At 43.1% G+C, this 15,347-nt stretch overlaps 1 protein-coding gene and 1 long non-coding RNA gene across 2 annotated transcripts in view; one reads left to right on the top strand and one right to left on the bottom strand.

The window, feature by feature from the left end:
• Positions 1-5,462, bottom strand: part of LOC143391235 (uncharacterized) — a 68,753-nt gene extending 63,291 nt beyond the window's left edge. Inside the window, exon 1 of the long non-coding RNA XR_013090275.2 lies at positions 5,379-5,462. This is a non-coding gene — a long non-coding RNA (uncharacterized LOC143391235). The remainder of the gene's footprint in view (positions 1-5,378) is intronic.
• On the top strand, positions 285-1,479 carry LOC143391234 (non-histone chromosomal protein HMG-17). Its single transcript, XM_076843877.2, has one exon. The coding sequence runs from the start codon at positions 386-388 to the stop codon at positions 656-658; it is 273 nt and encodes a 90-aa protein (XP_076699992.2). The 5' UTR covers positions 285-385; the 3' UTR covers positions 659-1,479.
• Positions 5,463-15,347: the final 9,885 nt, after the last annotated feature.

Below are 15,347 nucleotides of genomic sequence, written 5' to 3'. Positions count from 1 at the left end.
ACAGCCAACTCTAACATTAACCACTTCCTGGACATGTGTTTCTGTCCCATTTCTACATCTGTACATAGGGAATAACACAAGCACCTTCTCATAACTGCTATAAGGTTAAGTCCAAGTTGTGAAGAGCCTAGCTCTCCAAGAGTGATCAATCCTACCAGTCAGTCCCCAGCTGCTCAGCCTGTCCGCTCCTTCCCCACCACCATGCTGTACCACCTCTTTATAATGAATGAACAAGAATTAACACAGAAGAAGGCACATGCACAATCTAAAAGAGGCTATCAGAGCAGTGTGAAGAAGAAGAGGCGAGAACGACCCCCGGACCGACCAAAGCCGCGCGCTGCTGCATCCCCGCGTCCAGCGCCTGCGTCCCGCCGCCGTCGCCACCATGCCCAAGAGAAAGGCTGAAGGGGATGCTAAAGGAGATAAAGCCAAGGTGAAAGACGAACCACAGAGAAGATCTGCAAGGTTGTCTGCCAAACCTGCTCCTCCAAAGCCAGAGCCCAAGCCTAAAAAGGCCCCTGCAAAGAAGGGAGAGAAGGTACCCAAAGGGAAAAAGGGGAAAGCTGACACTGGCAAGGATGGGAATAACCCTGCAGAAAATGGAGATGCCAAAACAGACCAGGCACAGAAAGCTGAAGGTGCTGTAGATGCCAAGTGAAGTGTGTGCGTTTTTGATAACTGTGTACTTCTGGTGACTGTACAGTTTGAAATACTATTTTTTATCAAGTTTTATAAAAATGCAGAATTTTGTTTTACTTTTTTTTTTTTTTTTTTTTAAGCTATGTTGTTAGCACACAGAACACTTCATTGTTGTTTTGGGGGGGGAAGGAGCATATGTCACTAGTAGAATGTCTCCAAAGCTGGATTGCTGTGGGGGAAGACACTTTTCCCTTCTAGTTTTGAGAGATTTCCTCTTTGTTCCTAAGAGGAAGGGATTCCCTGATGTTGGCACACATAGCCACCTTGGCACAAATGCCTTGTGGTATGGAAAAACTCAAACTCATCTGTATGTCCTCCTGTCCCTCTCTGCCATTGGCATAGACTTAAGTCCCCTAAACTCAGACCTGTCGGGACCTGATTCCCAACAATTGGTTTTACCAGTGTGTGGGGCAATCTGGACTTTCCAGTGATGTCATTGAGAATAGTGTCCCTCAGAAGAGCAGCAGTTCCTTTTCTAGATTGTGGATCTTCAGATTAATAATTTTTGCCATTTTCCTTTCATTTCCTGAAAGTCAGGGTCGGCTTGTGAAAAGTTGTTAAACAACATGCTAAATGTGAAATGTCAACCCTCACTCTAAACTTTCCCTATTCAGAGCATCAAATGAAGACTTCATTGGGTTTTATAGTGGCTTTCTGATTTTGGTAGTCCATTCAAGAAGGGAGTTTGAAAGTTGTTGTATACTGTTAACGACTGTCTGCCCATGTCCTGCCTGAAATACCATGATTGTTTATGAAAAGTATCTTTAATAAAGCTGGATACAGTTTGAAAAAAAAAAAAAAAGAGGCTATCAAAATGTGAATGAGACAAAAATTAATTCATTATCAAAACCATGTAAGAGGAGGAAAATAAGAAAACATTACTTTTGGGAGAAAATGATTTTAAAATATATATCTTTATGATGATTTGGACTTCATTTGTTCCAAAGATTTAGGAAGATGACATTTCAAAGGCTCACAAAGGAGACTTCTATTTTTTAAAAACTATTTCTTAATTAATATCTTCAGAGAACTAAGAGTACTTTTATAGGCTGACTGAATCTTATTAATTCTCAGAGAAATTCTGGCATCAGTCACAACAAACACCCTCTTGGAATTTAATTTCCTCTTCAGCATACAACTTACTATGGAAACTCATTTATGATGCCACCACAACCAGTCAAAATCTGCCTAGAGCACAAAATCTTCAAAGTCCCAGAAGAGAATCTTACTTAGGACTAGGTGGAAACTAGCCTTATATTTGGTCAAATAGTACATACAACAGAAATTTTCTCCATGTCAAACTTTTCAGCTTCTACCATCAGCCACATTAAATTCTTCCATCTCCTTCCTGCCTCTCTCCAACCCACTATAGCCCTTCCAGTGCCCTCTTTCAGCCCAAGCCCCCCAAATTCAGTGCTTTTTCCCTGTCCAATGAATAAAAAAGGAGAGAAGTCCACAAAGAAAAAGAGAAGTCCATGAACAAAAAGAAACTAGCTAAATTCATCAACTTCCTGCCAAAGACTTATTCATTCTGGCTTCTGGTTTCATTCAATTTCTTTTTGGACTAGATGATCACGGGTCCTAGAATATTTACTTAATACACTGGGGTGAGGGCAAAAGCTAGAAGAATTATTTATAAGAACAAAAATGTACTTTAAAAGCCTTTTTTCCCTGAGGACAATTCCTACTGGAAGACTTGATCAATCCCATTATCTGGAGTGTGTGAAAGCCACTGAGACAAAGGAGTAGCCATCCTTTACTGAACACCCACTGTAATTCACACATACATCTCACATAAGGCAGATGGTATTGCCCTGATTTTTCATATGAAGAAACAAGACTCAGAGAGTTCAAGGCAATGGGATCAGGATTTACATTTAGGTCCACCAGACTCCATAGACTACTTCTCACTCTACTTCCTGTGCTTATGTTACAATGTCCTACATTAGAGTACTTTACAGTTTACATGTTTCTTTTCACATACATGATTTCATTTAATTATCACATCCCTGTAGGAAAGCTAAGAATTCCTTTTCCACCATTACAAAATTTTGCTTGGACTCAAAGATCATCAGTAACTTGTACAAACCTGCTACAATGCAGAGTTGTGCCCTCACTTGGCTTTTTTCACCTATAAACTGATGTTCCTTCTTACTTCACAGTGCCTAATATATGGCAGGGGCTCAAATGGTGACTATTATAAGCAACATGATTTTTATCAGTTACAGTAAATTATACACATTCACACTATAGATATTTTAAAGACCCAACATAATTAGTCTTTACTTGGAGAAGACATCATTTCATTTTATCACTACCTCAAATTCAGGGATAACCACTAACAGCTTCCAAGGGAAGAAAAAAAGATGAAAATGATGTGGTTGCCTGGTACAGTGGTAGGTGCCTATAATCCCAGCAACTCAGGAGGCTGAGGCAGGAGGATCACAATCATTAAGTTCCAGGCCAGCCTCAGCAACTTAGCAAGGCCTTAAGCAACTGAGCAAGGTCCTTTCTCAAAATATAAAATAAAAAGGGCTGGGGATGTAGCTCAGCAGTAAAACATCCCTGGCTTCAAAGCCCAGTACCCGCCACCACCATTAAAAAAAAAAAAAAAAAAAAGTGTGGTCAAACCCAATATGGATTTTGAAAGTTACTAACAAGAGAAGAGCATTCAGTTGATAGAATACAAAAAATCCTCCACATCTTCCAGCATCATTACTTGACCATTAATGTGCTATTTAACTGCAGTTATTTTAATTCTGTGATGGTCCTTAACATCCAAAGCATTTCTTAGGAGAGGTTGCTCAGGGACTATGGGGAATAGGTGTGGAGTGGAAACAATACATATTGTTGGTTCAAGTTATTTTTAACGTGCTGCATCTACCACAGCCGGCTTGCCTATTTACTATACTCACTTGAAAAGAAACCAGGTTAATTCAGAAATGCCACATGCAGTGGGAATCAGCTCACTTCCCAGGTCAGAATGGAAAAGATGCAGAATTGTGGTGACATAAGGATCCCAGCATTAATCAAACAGAAAACTTATATTATGGGAATGAGAGGTCCTAGAGGTGCTCTTGGCCTACAGAGACCAATCCAACTAAGCATACGCTCCAGTCTTGAAGGTTTAAAAAAAGAAAAAAAAAAAAAAATTCTGGTCCACAGGTAATATTTTCTAAACAAAGCAACTTTATAATAAAGACAAACAGCCAACTGCACCAACTACCTGCATAAGAACAGTATCACAATGTAAAACTAGTATGCAATTATTATCAGCTTTTCGTTTTGCTTTTTGAATATTGTTTCTCCTCTGTTTTCCTTTAAATGTTTCCTAATTTCCTTGTAAGAACAGGCTTAGGTTTATTTTGTGTGACTACTCTGGTCTCACAAGCAAAAAGACTCCATCAAAGTATCTTTTTATAACCCATTTCACTGATAAAATTGAGGCTCAGACAGGGCAAGTGGTTCATCCAAGGTCATACTGCTTAGAAACACATCTAGGCTAGAACAAGAGCTTAAGAGGCCCACAGTCTGAGTCTCCAGTTGCATCACTGCTGCAAATGACCTGGTATACTGGTGTCTTGAATACAAAGTTTATTTGAGAGGAAAAAACAACCAACATGAGTCATCTCCCTTGTCAAGGGGCACCACACAGGTTGTTCTAATAAGGCATTCAGCCTCTTCAGAACCACCTGTTTCTGAAATAACCAGCCTCAGCTAGAGAATAAACGCCATGTCTTCTACCCACAAGCCCATAAGCAGATGTGTCCTGCAGTTTGGCAGCTTCTACCCCAACCCTGGCGCCTGGGTGTGGGCAGAAACTGGACAGGGAATGGAGTGGGAGGGTATGCGAAGAGATAGGAGCTTTTTTCAGATAGTTATGATTTCATGCTGCTTAATCCTAATCCTACCCACCTTGGAACACCCCTAAGTATATCATCCACTAGGCTGTTCCTCCTCAACTTCCCCAGGACAAAAACACTGTGCAGTCTCAGAGGTGAATCTGGCAGATGGGAAGGGCGGCACTTGATCCCGGCCGCAGAGGGAGCCAAGCTCAGCTCCCTCCCTGCCCACCCTTACTGGAACTCTCGGGTCTTCACACTCCGCAGTCGTCCCCAACTCTGGGCCTGACACCTCCCTCGAGTCAGCCCCGGGCCAAGACAGGGAGGGGATAAAGCCCCCTCCGCGCTACCAGTTCGTCGCAGGTCCCTCAGCTCCGGGGCTCGCCACGCTCTGGGGCCTCGCACAGTCCCCGAGACCCGCTGGGCCCCCAGCCGGACACCTGCCGCAATCCCTGCGGGCGCGGGCCCCATGTCTCCCGCCTCCCCAAAGGGGGCCCTCCCGACCGCTCCGCACCCGCACTTCCCGCCCGGCCAACACGGGCTCGCGGTCTGCCCCCAACTTTTCCGGCCTTGGCCCCGAAGCAGCTGGGATGCCGCGTCCGGAGGTGCGCAGGGCGCCCCAGCACGCTTCCCCCGCCGCCGCCCGCCCCGCCGGCACGAGTTGCGCTCGGGACCCGCTCGGCTCCCGGGCCTCGGTCGGTAGCCCGCCGCGGAGGCGGAGCCGGCGTGGCGGGAACCGCGCTGTCCCGGCGCCGCACCCCGCCGGGTGCCGGGTGCCCCGCGCCGCCCCTCCGCCTCACGCCGTGCCCGCGCCCGCACGGGCCACCCCCTGCCCACCTGCCGCGGGCGCCGCCACCTCCGCCGCCACTGCCGGGAATACGTGGCAGTGGCCGCCGCTCGCGCTCCCCGCCTCGCCTCTCCTCTCGGCGCCCGCGCGGGCGGCTCCGGCGCGCCGGACCGCAGCGCCAGGCGCCCTCTGCCGCCGGGAAGCCGAATCCTCCCGCCCTAACCCTAACGCTCGCCCAAGCCGCCCGGGCCTCGGCCCCGCTAGCCCTCCGGCCCAACCGGGTCCGCCAGCCCCACCGTGCCCCCAACGCTGAATGCTGAGCGGGGTCCTCGGAGTCCTCGGGGCCCGGAAAACTGACCCGCGAACCGTCCGGCCCCCGCTGCCCCCGGGGAGTCTGCCCTGACAACCCCAGCCGGCTCCGCGCCCTTCCTCCCACGCCGCGCAGCTGGTGCAGAAGTCAACCCACCCCACCCCCCACCCTGCAGACGTATTTTCTGCTTCTTTGGATGCCTCCCCCTCGAGATAACAAAATCGCCCAGGGGGGTGGGTAAGGGAGCAACACCACGTGTAGCGTGCTCACCGCTCTCTCTCCTAAGGCTAGGTCAGAGTCCTGCCTGGAATTCCGAAGTGCGCAATAAATACTTGTGGAGGGAGCAAAGGAGTGGAGATTTTTACTGCTCTCTACCCAACTCGGTTTTATGCCACCAGCGGTCAGAAATGCTGGCCTAGAGTTGTTTTTTTTTTTTTTTTTTTTTGTAAATTACACGTGCACATGTGTGCTCAATTTAGCATAAATTAATGGGACTCTCACAGTGCCTCGCCTCAGACCAGCACCAAAGCTGCGCAAGGCCCAGAGCTAAATGTTATTCAGAACTTTAGTGAAACACACTTAGGTTTTAAATCAACCACTTTGAAGCTGGGCAGTTTCAGGAAGGCTAATATCTCTGGACCACAATTATCTCACCTATAAATTAAGAATAAAACAACCTACTTGGTAGGGTTATTGTGAGAATTAATTGAGATCGTTCATTGTAAAGGGATGTCACACTCTTGATGTGTATGTATGATAATATGCAAATGGGGGTTACTTGTATTATTAATGATCTAACAATGATTTTTTTTTTTTAAATGCAACATGTATTATAATAATAGCTGCCTTTTCACCTGTGGAAAATCACCTTCCCAGCAAGGTCAGCCCTGGAAGCAAGCCTTTGCCCCTCCTCCCCTACACACTTAGGAACAGGTCTTGGTGTTTATAAGAGCTGTAGAACCCTCTCGGCTACAGATTTTCCACTTGGGCTTCTGTGGTCAATCTCTTCATCAACAAGTGCTTAATTTATGGATGTCAGAGCCAGTAAAAAGATTGAGGACCCTTGCTGTGTACTGCCCCTTCCTGATTTCTTCCTGTCCTTCTTTCAAACATTCTCTCAAACACAGTTTTACAAGAAGTTGTCTTCCTGGTCCACACAGAAGTGCAGTGACATTCCTCAGAGGGACCCTGGCTGCAATCCCCGGGCATTCATTCAGGCTTTCCTCAATCCCATCAGCTGTAACATTGAAGGAAGAAACGATCCCAGGAAAAATGAGACCTCTGAGGGAAATCCCCAGAACAGAGGTTTAATCCAGTTATGGATTAGTTTATTCAGCAAGTATTTAAGGAGTATCTATTTAGTGTTGTAGGTGGAAGAAAGTTGAGGGAAACAGTCATGAGTGAGATTAAGCCCTTGCCCCCAAAGAAGTTTGAGCTCTAGTAAATGAGACAGGCATGCATATAAATTTACTCCATACTAGAATAGAAGGAATGCAAGAACATGGGATGTGGCTAATGTGAAATTAGTAAGCATCACAGTGTGGATTGCCTTAATCCATTGTCATTTTAATGCTATTTTTCTCTAAGTGTTATGTACAAAACTTCCCAAGGCCACTGGTAAAAATTAATGATTTTATGAGGCAAGCAGAGCCATTAATGGAGGATTCAATATCTTAGTAAGGTGACTCCAAATGTTCCTTCATACTCCTAATAATTTACACATTATCTTTGTGAGAGTCCCATAATTTACAACTTAAATTTGCATATCTTGCAATGCAAGTCTTAGAGAGAAAGTTCACACTTTATTACAATAATGGCTTCTAATGAAGCACACTTATCAAGGTGCCCTTGTGTGGTCTCTGCCTATGTTGACCTTGTGATTTGCTTTGGCCACTGAGACATGAGCAGATATGATATTTGATAAATGAAGCACTTGTGTCTTGCTCCTTGCTCTCTTGGAATGCTGCCCTAAGGATGCAGTGAAGAAACCTGGTCCAACCACCTTAAAAATGGAAGATCCCAAGGAAAGAAAGACTCACTATCACAGCTGTGCAACCTGTCAGCTAAATTCAGCCACATGACTGAGCCCAGGCAAGGCCAGCCAAAAATAACCCAGCCAACCCCAGAATTTCAAGAAAAAAAATTGTTTTAAGTCACTAAGTTTTGGGGTGGTTTGTTATACAACAACAGTTAACTAATCACTCATAGACATTTCTATACTTACAGTCTTGGCGAAATTCATCTAAGAATTGGTACTCTTGATAGTGTTTTTCTGTCATGAAGCATTCAGTTAGAAGTCACTACATCTAAGCTTAGCAGAGCATCACATTTTATGTAAATGTGCTCTTTCAGAGTTCTTTATCAAATGGGTATTGAGCCTAGAACTGTTCAAAATCCTTTTGCAGCCAACATGACAGTGGGTTGGCAAAATCAACTTATAAGCTACCAGAAGCTTTAAACATACCTGCTTAGAACACAAACAATAAGTAACGTGGAGGTTGAATGTGTTTATCCCACTTTGTCAACTCCATGATGACAATTAAGATTATTGACAAGGTTTCATCATAGATCACAAAACATCAGAAAAGGAAGGGAAGTATGAAATCATCCAACCTACCACCTCATTTTATAGATGAGAAAACTGGGGTAAAGAGAGATAAGAGCCTTACAAATTCCCAGGGTTCTGGATCTGGCTCAGAGAAGAACAGGGTCTTTATACTGTTGAACTATTCTGTTTACCTTTTTGACATTTGTGCTATTAAAATATTCTTCCCATACCCAAATTTCCTTTGCATTTAGGATAAAATTCAAACTCATTATGTCCTCATAACCTGGTGAGTTCTGGTGAAGTTTGCTCCCACAGAGGTGTTCCACTCTATTGCTCTGCCCTGCTGCCTTTTCTTTCTGTTCCTCAAACTAACAAGCTCTTCTCCACTTCAAGCCTTTTGCACATATTGATATGTGCAAAAACTTCCCAAACTCCTCACTTTGCTGAATCCTATATGTGAGAACCCACTGTAGTTCTGTGGTTACAAGCAATAGAAAGTAATTCAGGGGATAGTATAAACAGGAAAAAAAAAATATTGGAAAACAGGTAATTCACAATGTCTTCCGCCAAGTTTTAGGAAGGTCAAGAATCAGGATGGCTCCAGAATCTAAGAACAGATAAACATCTTGTCAAGCCTCTGTCACGGAAACAACCTGTTCCAGTTTTTTGATCTTGCATCACTCTGCTGCAGATTTCAAGCCCCGGAAGGAAATCAGCTTGACCAAGCTCAATCACAAGCCCTCCCTCAGCCAAAGGAGAATGAAAGCCCCCAAGATGATCGTTAGGGTGTCGCTACCAGGCTAAAGGAAAGTTGACTGGGGTGACAAAAGCAGGAAATGTCCACAATCCTAACCTCTTGGGCCTTACCTTAAATGTCACCTTCTCAGGGAAGCTTTTCTGAACCACTCCATCTGTCACACTCATTGTTTCACCGTTTCTCAACACATGTTCTAGTTACATACTTGTGTGTTAGTTGGTTTGTCTCATAATCTCCTTCACTCAGAGAAGGGACTGTTAGTCTGCTATACACTACATCCTCACTACCTAGCACAAAACCATGGTTCCTAACAGACTCTCAATGAATATTTATAGAATAAATAAACAGACCAACAAGTGAGCAAAAGAATAAATAATACAGAACTTATGATACTTCTGACCCAGTCCATGTGACATTAGCTTTGTAAGAATGAATGAGAAAAAGACAAAGAGAATATGATAAGTATAGGTTGTCATTGGCTCTGCCCTGTACGGTGTTGTGGAAAGGACAAGGACCCATACCCAGGAAAATAAGGAAAGATCACCTGTGCATCAGAAATGAGCCACATCGTGCTGTGCTGTGCTATTCTTGAGGTCTAAGTTGTATAAGCAGTTAAGAGCAGAGGAGACTTAGAGTGGTGAAGACTTAGTGCCTAGAATGTTTGCAGAAGGAGAAACCCTCAAAACTGAAATGGGGTTCACGGCCTGGCTGCAACTGCCACGAGCTGAGATCAGCAGTATAAGTTCATAAACCTGCTCCCTCGGCCTCTATTTAGGCCTGGTGGTCCATTCTTGATAGCAGAGTCCCCAGGTTCATCTGCTGATGGCTGCGGGTCCTTGAAGATGTCTTCACCATTTGGGCCAGATGAGAGTAATAAGCAGTAAAGCTAAATATGTTCACTTTGGAAATCAATAAGTATTGTAGTCATGATAGCTTGTGTATTGGCTTTTTTGTTTTAGTCATTTTTTCCCAAAATAAAAGTTTGACAAACCCAGTGTACCCTGGGGGGAAAATGGTTTTTTTTTTTTTTTTTGCGGTTGTTTGTTTTTAATGTTTCTGGCCTACAAAACCTAAAAGCTTCAGAAATTACAATCTCAGAGATCCAGGCACTCCCTGCAAGGGCCTCAAGCCCATCAGAAGATCAACTTTTGAAGCAGTAAACATCAGTATATCAGCCATTTTGTCATGGTGACGGCAATTACACAGCCCCAGCCTGTTTCCTTTCCTGCCTCACACCTACTTGGCCCTCACATTAGGCTAAGAGGCCTCAGTCTGTTAGAAATAATGAAGTGCCTCAAGAAATCAAACATGTGCTCCAAAGTGGGTGAGCAAAGCAAACCTTTACTTCTGGCAGAAGGGCAAGCTAGGAACCCAGTTAACAAGCCAACTAGGTGGATGGTCCACCTGCTTATATCTGGAACCTAAAGCAGAGTTGCCCTTCACTCTGATTGGAGAAGTTGGGGTGGGGGCAGGGGAGGTTTGCAATCTACGTGATTGGCTAATTTTCGAATTAGGAGAAGCAAAAGGGAAGGGCTACAATTGGATCCAGTTAAGACTAAAATAGATTTTGAAAATGAACCACCAGAATCTCTTTCTCACAACCCACATCCTGGTCTGTGGGTCAGGAACAGTCAGGCTCTTGGCTCTTTCCGTAAGACCTGGACTTGAGGTCTGGTCAGTGACCAAAGTGGGTGCGGGTACACATATGTGCCTGTGAGTACCCTTAGAGCACCAACTATAGGGGAGTTACCTAACCCTAAGAGGATGTTTTGTTTTAACCCTGTTTTACAAAGAGGGAAAGTGTGACCTAGAACACTTCAGTAATTCGCATCAAAGCCTGGCTGAATGCAAAGTTTAAATACTAAATTGACCTCTTTAGTAATGTTACAGGTGATCCTTGATGGCAGCGAATTCCCAGACGCCAACATTATGAAAGTCTGGTCTAGAAGTGAGTCTGCTCTAGGCTGAGAGAGGAAACTCTCCAGCTTCTTATATTTGAAGAGTAGTGTGGTTTTACGCCCTACACACTTAACCATTCCCCCAGAAGCTGGCCTATGCATTGCTTATGCTTAGCTAGAATCTGAGTTTCATGAAGAAAACCACTGCATAAAAATCAACTAGTCTAATAAAGATGTCTTTTTCTCACCAGTAGTAATATTATACACATTTTTAACAAAGACTTGGAAAAAAATTAGACCTTTTTCATTTTACAGTAAAGGTGAGCTCACCGATTTTCACAAAACTGTGAAATTCCATATAAGGAAGTTTTAAGATCTCTGGTTTTGTTTGTACAAAGGCATTAATGAAAAGTTCAACCAAGATCTTCATGCTCACTGACTCTGGCTTCCTGAAATTTAAGTCTTCAGCTAAAAGAGGAAGCAATTCCTACCCAATTCCTGCTGCCAACAGCCACGCCTGTTCTCAAGCTAAAAACACCAGTGGACTCTTTAAATTTAATTTCTTCACAATGTTCTCCCTGCTAGTAAATGTTAAGTTTCTATTTCAGGAGGAGGAAGAGTGCGACTAACTTGCCTGTCTTCATGCCCGTCTAACTCCTTTCAGGATTTCAGAGGTTTTTACTTGGGAAAGTAGAACCATGCCAACGTGACAACTCCCTAGAGTCCTATTAGAATAGAACTGTGAGCATGCTTAGAATAGAACAGGGGAGTTCCATCTTTCTTCCAGAGGTTGTAAATAGTCTGTTACTCTTTTTAAATTTCCAACTAAAATATTTCCAAACTAAAAAATTAATACTTCTTAATTATCTTAACTTTCAAACACATAACACACAAAATCTTCATTAGTGACTCAGCTACTTGCTGTCCCTGTTAGTCTGTCACACTTTGCACATCAAAAGATGTTTCCTAACAATCATGGCCTTATCCCCAACTGAGCTTCATCATCATCAGAAAGCAATGATAAGATTTCCAGTCTGTGCTTAGCTTGTCAATCACTGCACACATATTCACTGAGCACTTAATACATGCAGGAAATTGAGGTTTACGGATACAGAAGGGAGCATAAAAGACAATCCTTGCCCTCCCTAGAGATGCTCACAGACCAGTGAAAGGAAAAATAAACCTAAATTCCAAATTATGTTAATTGTGCTGAAGAAAAAGAGCAAGGTTTTACAGGAAAGTTTAATAAAGGAAACTAGTTTTAAATCAAGAGATCATGAAAGACCTTTCTAGAAGTAATCACAAAGCAAGGACAAAGAAACAAACAGGTATTGACCCAGTGAAGAGGCTGCTGGGCACATGGTCCTCCTCCCCAGCTTTCTGTATCTCTTGGAGAATCTTGTTCAGGACAAGAAATGCAGCTTCTAGGTGCATCAGAGTGGAGGTCTAAGGCTTGCCTTCCCACAGGTACAGAAACAGGAGCTCCCCAGGGCTTCCTTCTCTACCAACCCACACTGTGCTCTCTGTGACCCTTTACTCCCTTCAGCTGCAGCACTTAAATTAGCACTCCAAGTGAGTATCATTTGTGTTAGTTCTCCAGGTGTTTTACTGGTTCCTGTGATGTGCAGTATCCACACCTAGCCTGTAAACTCCTGGAAAACAGGTGACTCTCATTCTCTTTTTATAATGCTCACGAGGCCTTGAAGACAGCCTAACTCATAGCCACTGTTCAATAAACACATGTTTAATGAAATTGAATTTTATCTCAACATGAAATAGTGCATCCAACACTGGATATGAAGTAAAAGCCAAATTAGACAAGTAAGTTTGCTCTAGTGTTGTAGGGACAAACGAGGCAAGGCACCAAAGACCACGGGAAACAGTTTTATTTAGCTGCAGCCAGGCTCAGAGGGCACAGCTTTTGCTATAATCAATCAATCCCCTGAACCCAGAGTTCAGGTAGTTTCAGAGTTTTATACCCAGCATGTAAGGGGAGGAGCTCAGAAGTTCACAGTCTGCAGAAGTTCATATAAAAGCAGCTTTTTCTTTCACTGTTTGGGCAAGTTAACCCTTCAAGAACAACACCTGAGAAGGGGAGAGCTTCTTCTCCCCTTTCTTTCCTCCCCCTGCCTGTTGTTACCATGGAGCCCAATTGGTAACTTATCTTAAAAATGTGGACATCTCTGTGAAGCCCCAGCTCAAGGCCAGAGGCCTTGTTTGCACATTTCTACAAACTATTATACTGGAAATGTTTGTGAAAAACTAATAAGGGGGTCTCCAGCACCTGGAGTGCTGGTATCTTCTCAGCCAGTGGCCAAGTAAAACAGGGCAACATGAAAATATCTGCATTGAACTCTCTTGCATAGACTCTTTTGTTGACAAATAAAATCAGCCATCGTAAAGATTTCTGGAGAAGCCCAGCTAAGACTTTTCTGTGAATAAAGGGGTGCCACTTCACTAGAGTCACATTAATGTAAAGAAAATGGCATGAAGGGCACTGATGTAGGTATACTCCCTGCAGCTTCAAGGAATTCAACTTACATGACTTTGACTAGTGAAGGCCCTAGTTCTCAGTTCTGAGTATCCTCAACTCTAAGGTGCAACACTGACCAACATGTACTTTTGGAGATGGTGAGGAAGGGCTGTTTAACTATAAACATAAACAAATTATCCTTGACATATGATGGAGTTATATCCTGATATATCCATTGTACATTAAAAATATTGTAAATCAACATGCATTTAATGTTGGCAAGGACGTGAGAGGAAAGTTTCACTCAGACAATGATGGTGGGACTGCAAATTGGTCAGTCAGTATGGAAAGCAATATGGAGATTCCTCAGAAAACTTGGAATGGAACCACCATTCAACCCAATTATCCCACTCCTCAGCATATACCCAAAGGGTTTAAAATCAGCATACTTTAGTGATGCAGTCACATCAATGTTTATAGCATCTCCATTCATAATAGCTAAGCTATGGAACCAAAATAAATGTCCTTCAATAGATGAATGGATAAAGAAAATGTGGTATATACACATTGTAATATTAGTCGGCCATAAAGAAGAATGAAATTATGGCTTTTGGTGGTAAACATATGGAACAAGAAACTGTCATGTTAGGTGAAATAAGCTAATTCCAAAAAACCAAAGGCCAAATATTCTCTCTGATATGTGGGTGCTGATTCACAACAGGAGAGGGTAGGGGAGATTTCACCAGATTAGACAGGAGGCAATGGGGAGTCGGGGAAGGGAAGGGGAATGGGAATGGGAAAGGCAGTAGAATGAATCTGGCATAACTTTTCTGAGTTCGTATATGAATACACGACCATTGTAATTTCATATCATGTACAACCACAAGAATGGAAAGTTATACTCCACGTATGTATGTCAAAATACATTCTACTGTCACATATAACTAAAAAGAATAAAATAATTTATGTAATAAGTAAAAAAAAAGCATTTAATACAACTTATCTATTGCACATCACAGTTTAGAAACATAGTACATTTCAGAGTATCAGCGATCTGATCACATGGATGACTGGGAACTGTAGCTCACTGCAGTTGCCCAGCATCAAAACTTAGTATTATAGCTGGGCACGGTGGCCCATGCCTATAATTCCAGTGCTTGGGAGGCTGAGGCAGGAGGATCATGAGTTCAAAGCCAGACTCAGCAAGGGTGAGGCGATTATCAACTCAGTGAGACCCTGCCTCTAAGTAAAAATACAACATAGGGCTGGGGATGCGGTTCAGTGGCTGAGTTCCCTGAGTTAAGTCTCTGGTACAAAAAAAAGTGAGTATTGTATGCAATGGCTATCCTGGGAAACGATTAAAATTCAATATCCAAATTACAGTTTCTACTGAATGCATATCAATTTCACACAATTGTAAAGTCCAAAAAATTATGTAAGTTGAATATTGTAAATCAGAAACATCTGTATTGAGAGCCATATCCTAATTTCAGAAACATTAAAATGTGTCAAATATTAAGAAAAAGTTATTACTCATCGCCATTTTCCATGAGACTTCAAAGAAATTGTTTTTTCTTCTACTCCATGCGCCTATACATATTTTTCAATAATAGATCCTCAAATTCTTTTTGGGAAATCAATCTTTCTTATTAGATGAAATCTACTGGGTGTGTCATCAGGGTGCCCAGCTTTCCTTTCATGAATTGACAGACACCTGACCCAAGCTAGGTCACTCAGACATGTGAACATCGAATCCTAAGAAGGATGGTGCCATTGGCTGTTGGTACACCTAGAACTGGAACCCTTAGCCTGAGTCCATGGACTAGAAAATGGTCCCAGAGGGTTGCCAGACATGATACAGTTTTATAGGTGTAGATAAGTGAATTTTTCTGGTGAGATGATCTCAGATTCTCAAAGAGGTCCATGGCTGAAATATGACTTCAGAGTCAAAGTTCTTAACCATGGTCTGTGGATGAGCCTGGATGGGGAAAAACATTATCGCTGTTTTCACTAGCTTCCATTCATGTTCCCTT

This window comes from Callospermophilus lateralis, chromosome 2 (genome assembly GCF_048772815.1).
Source record: "Callospermophilus lateralis isolate mCalLat2 chromosome 2, mCalLat2.hap1, whole genome shotgun sequence".
NCBI classification, from domain to species: domain Eukaryota; kingdom Metazoa; phylum Chordata; class Mammalia; order Rodentia; family Sciuridae; genus Callospermophilus; species Callospermophilus lateralis.
The sequence above is the reverse complement of the archived record's forward strand: the minus strand, read 5'-3'. Positions and strand labels throughout refer to the sequence as shown.

Coding starts and splice junctions, on each gene's coding strand:
- LOC143391234 (XM_076843877.2), top strand. CDS start 386: ATGCCCAAGAGAAAGGCTGAAGGGGATGCTAAAGGAGATAAAGCCAAG.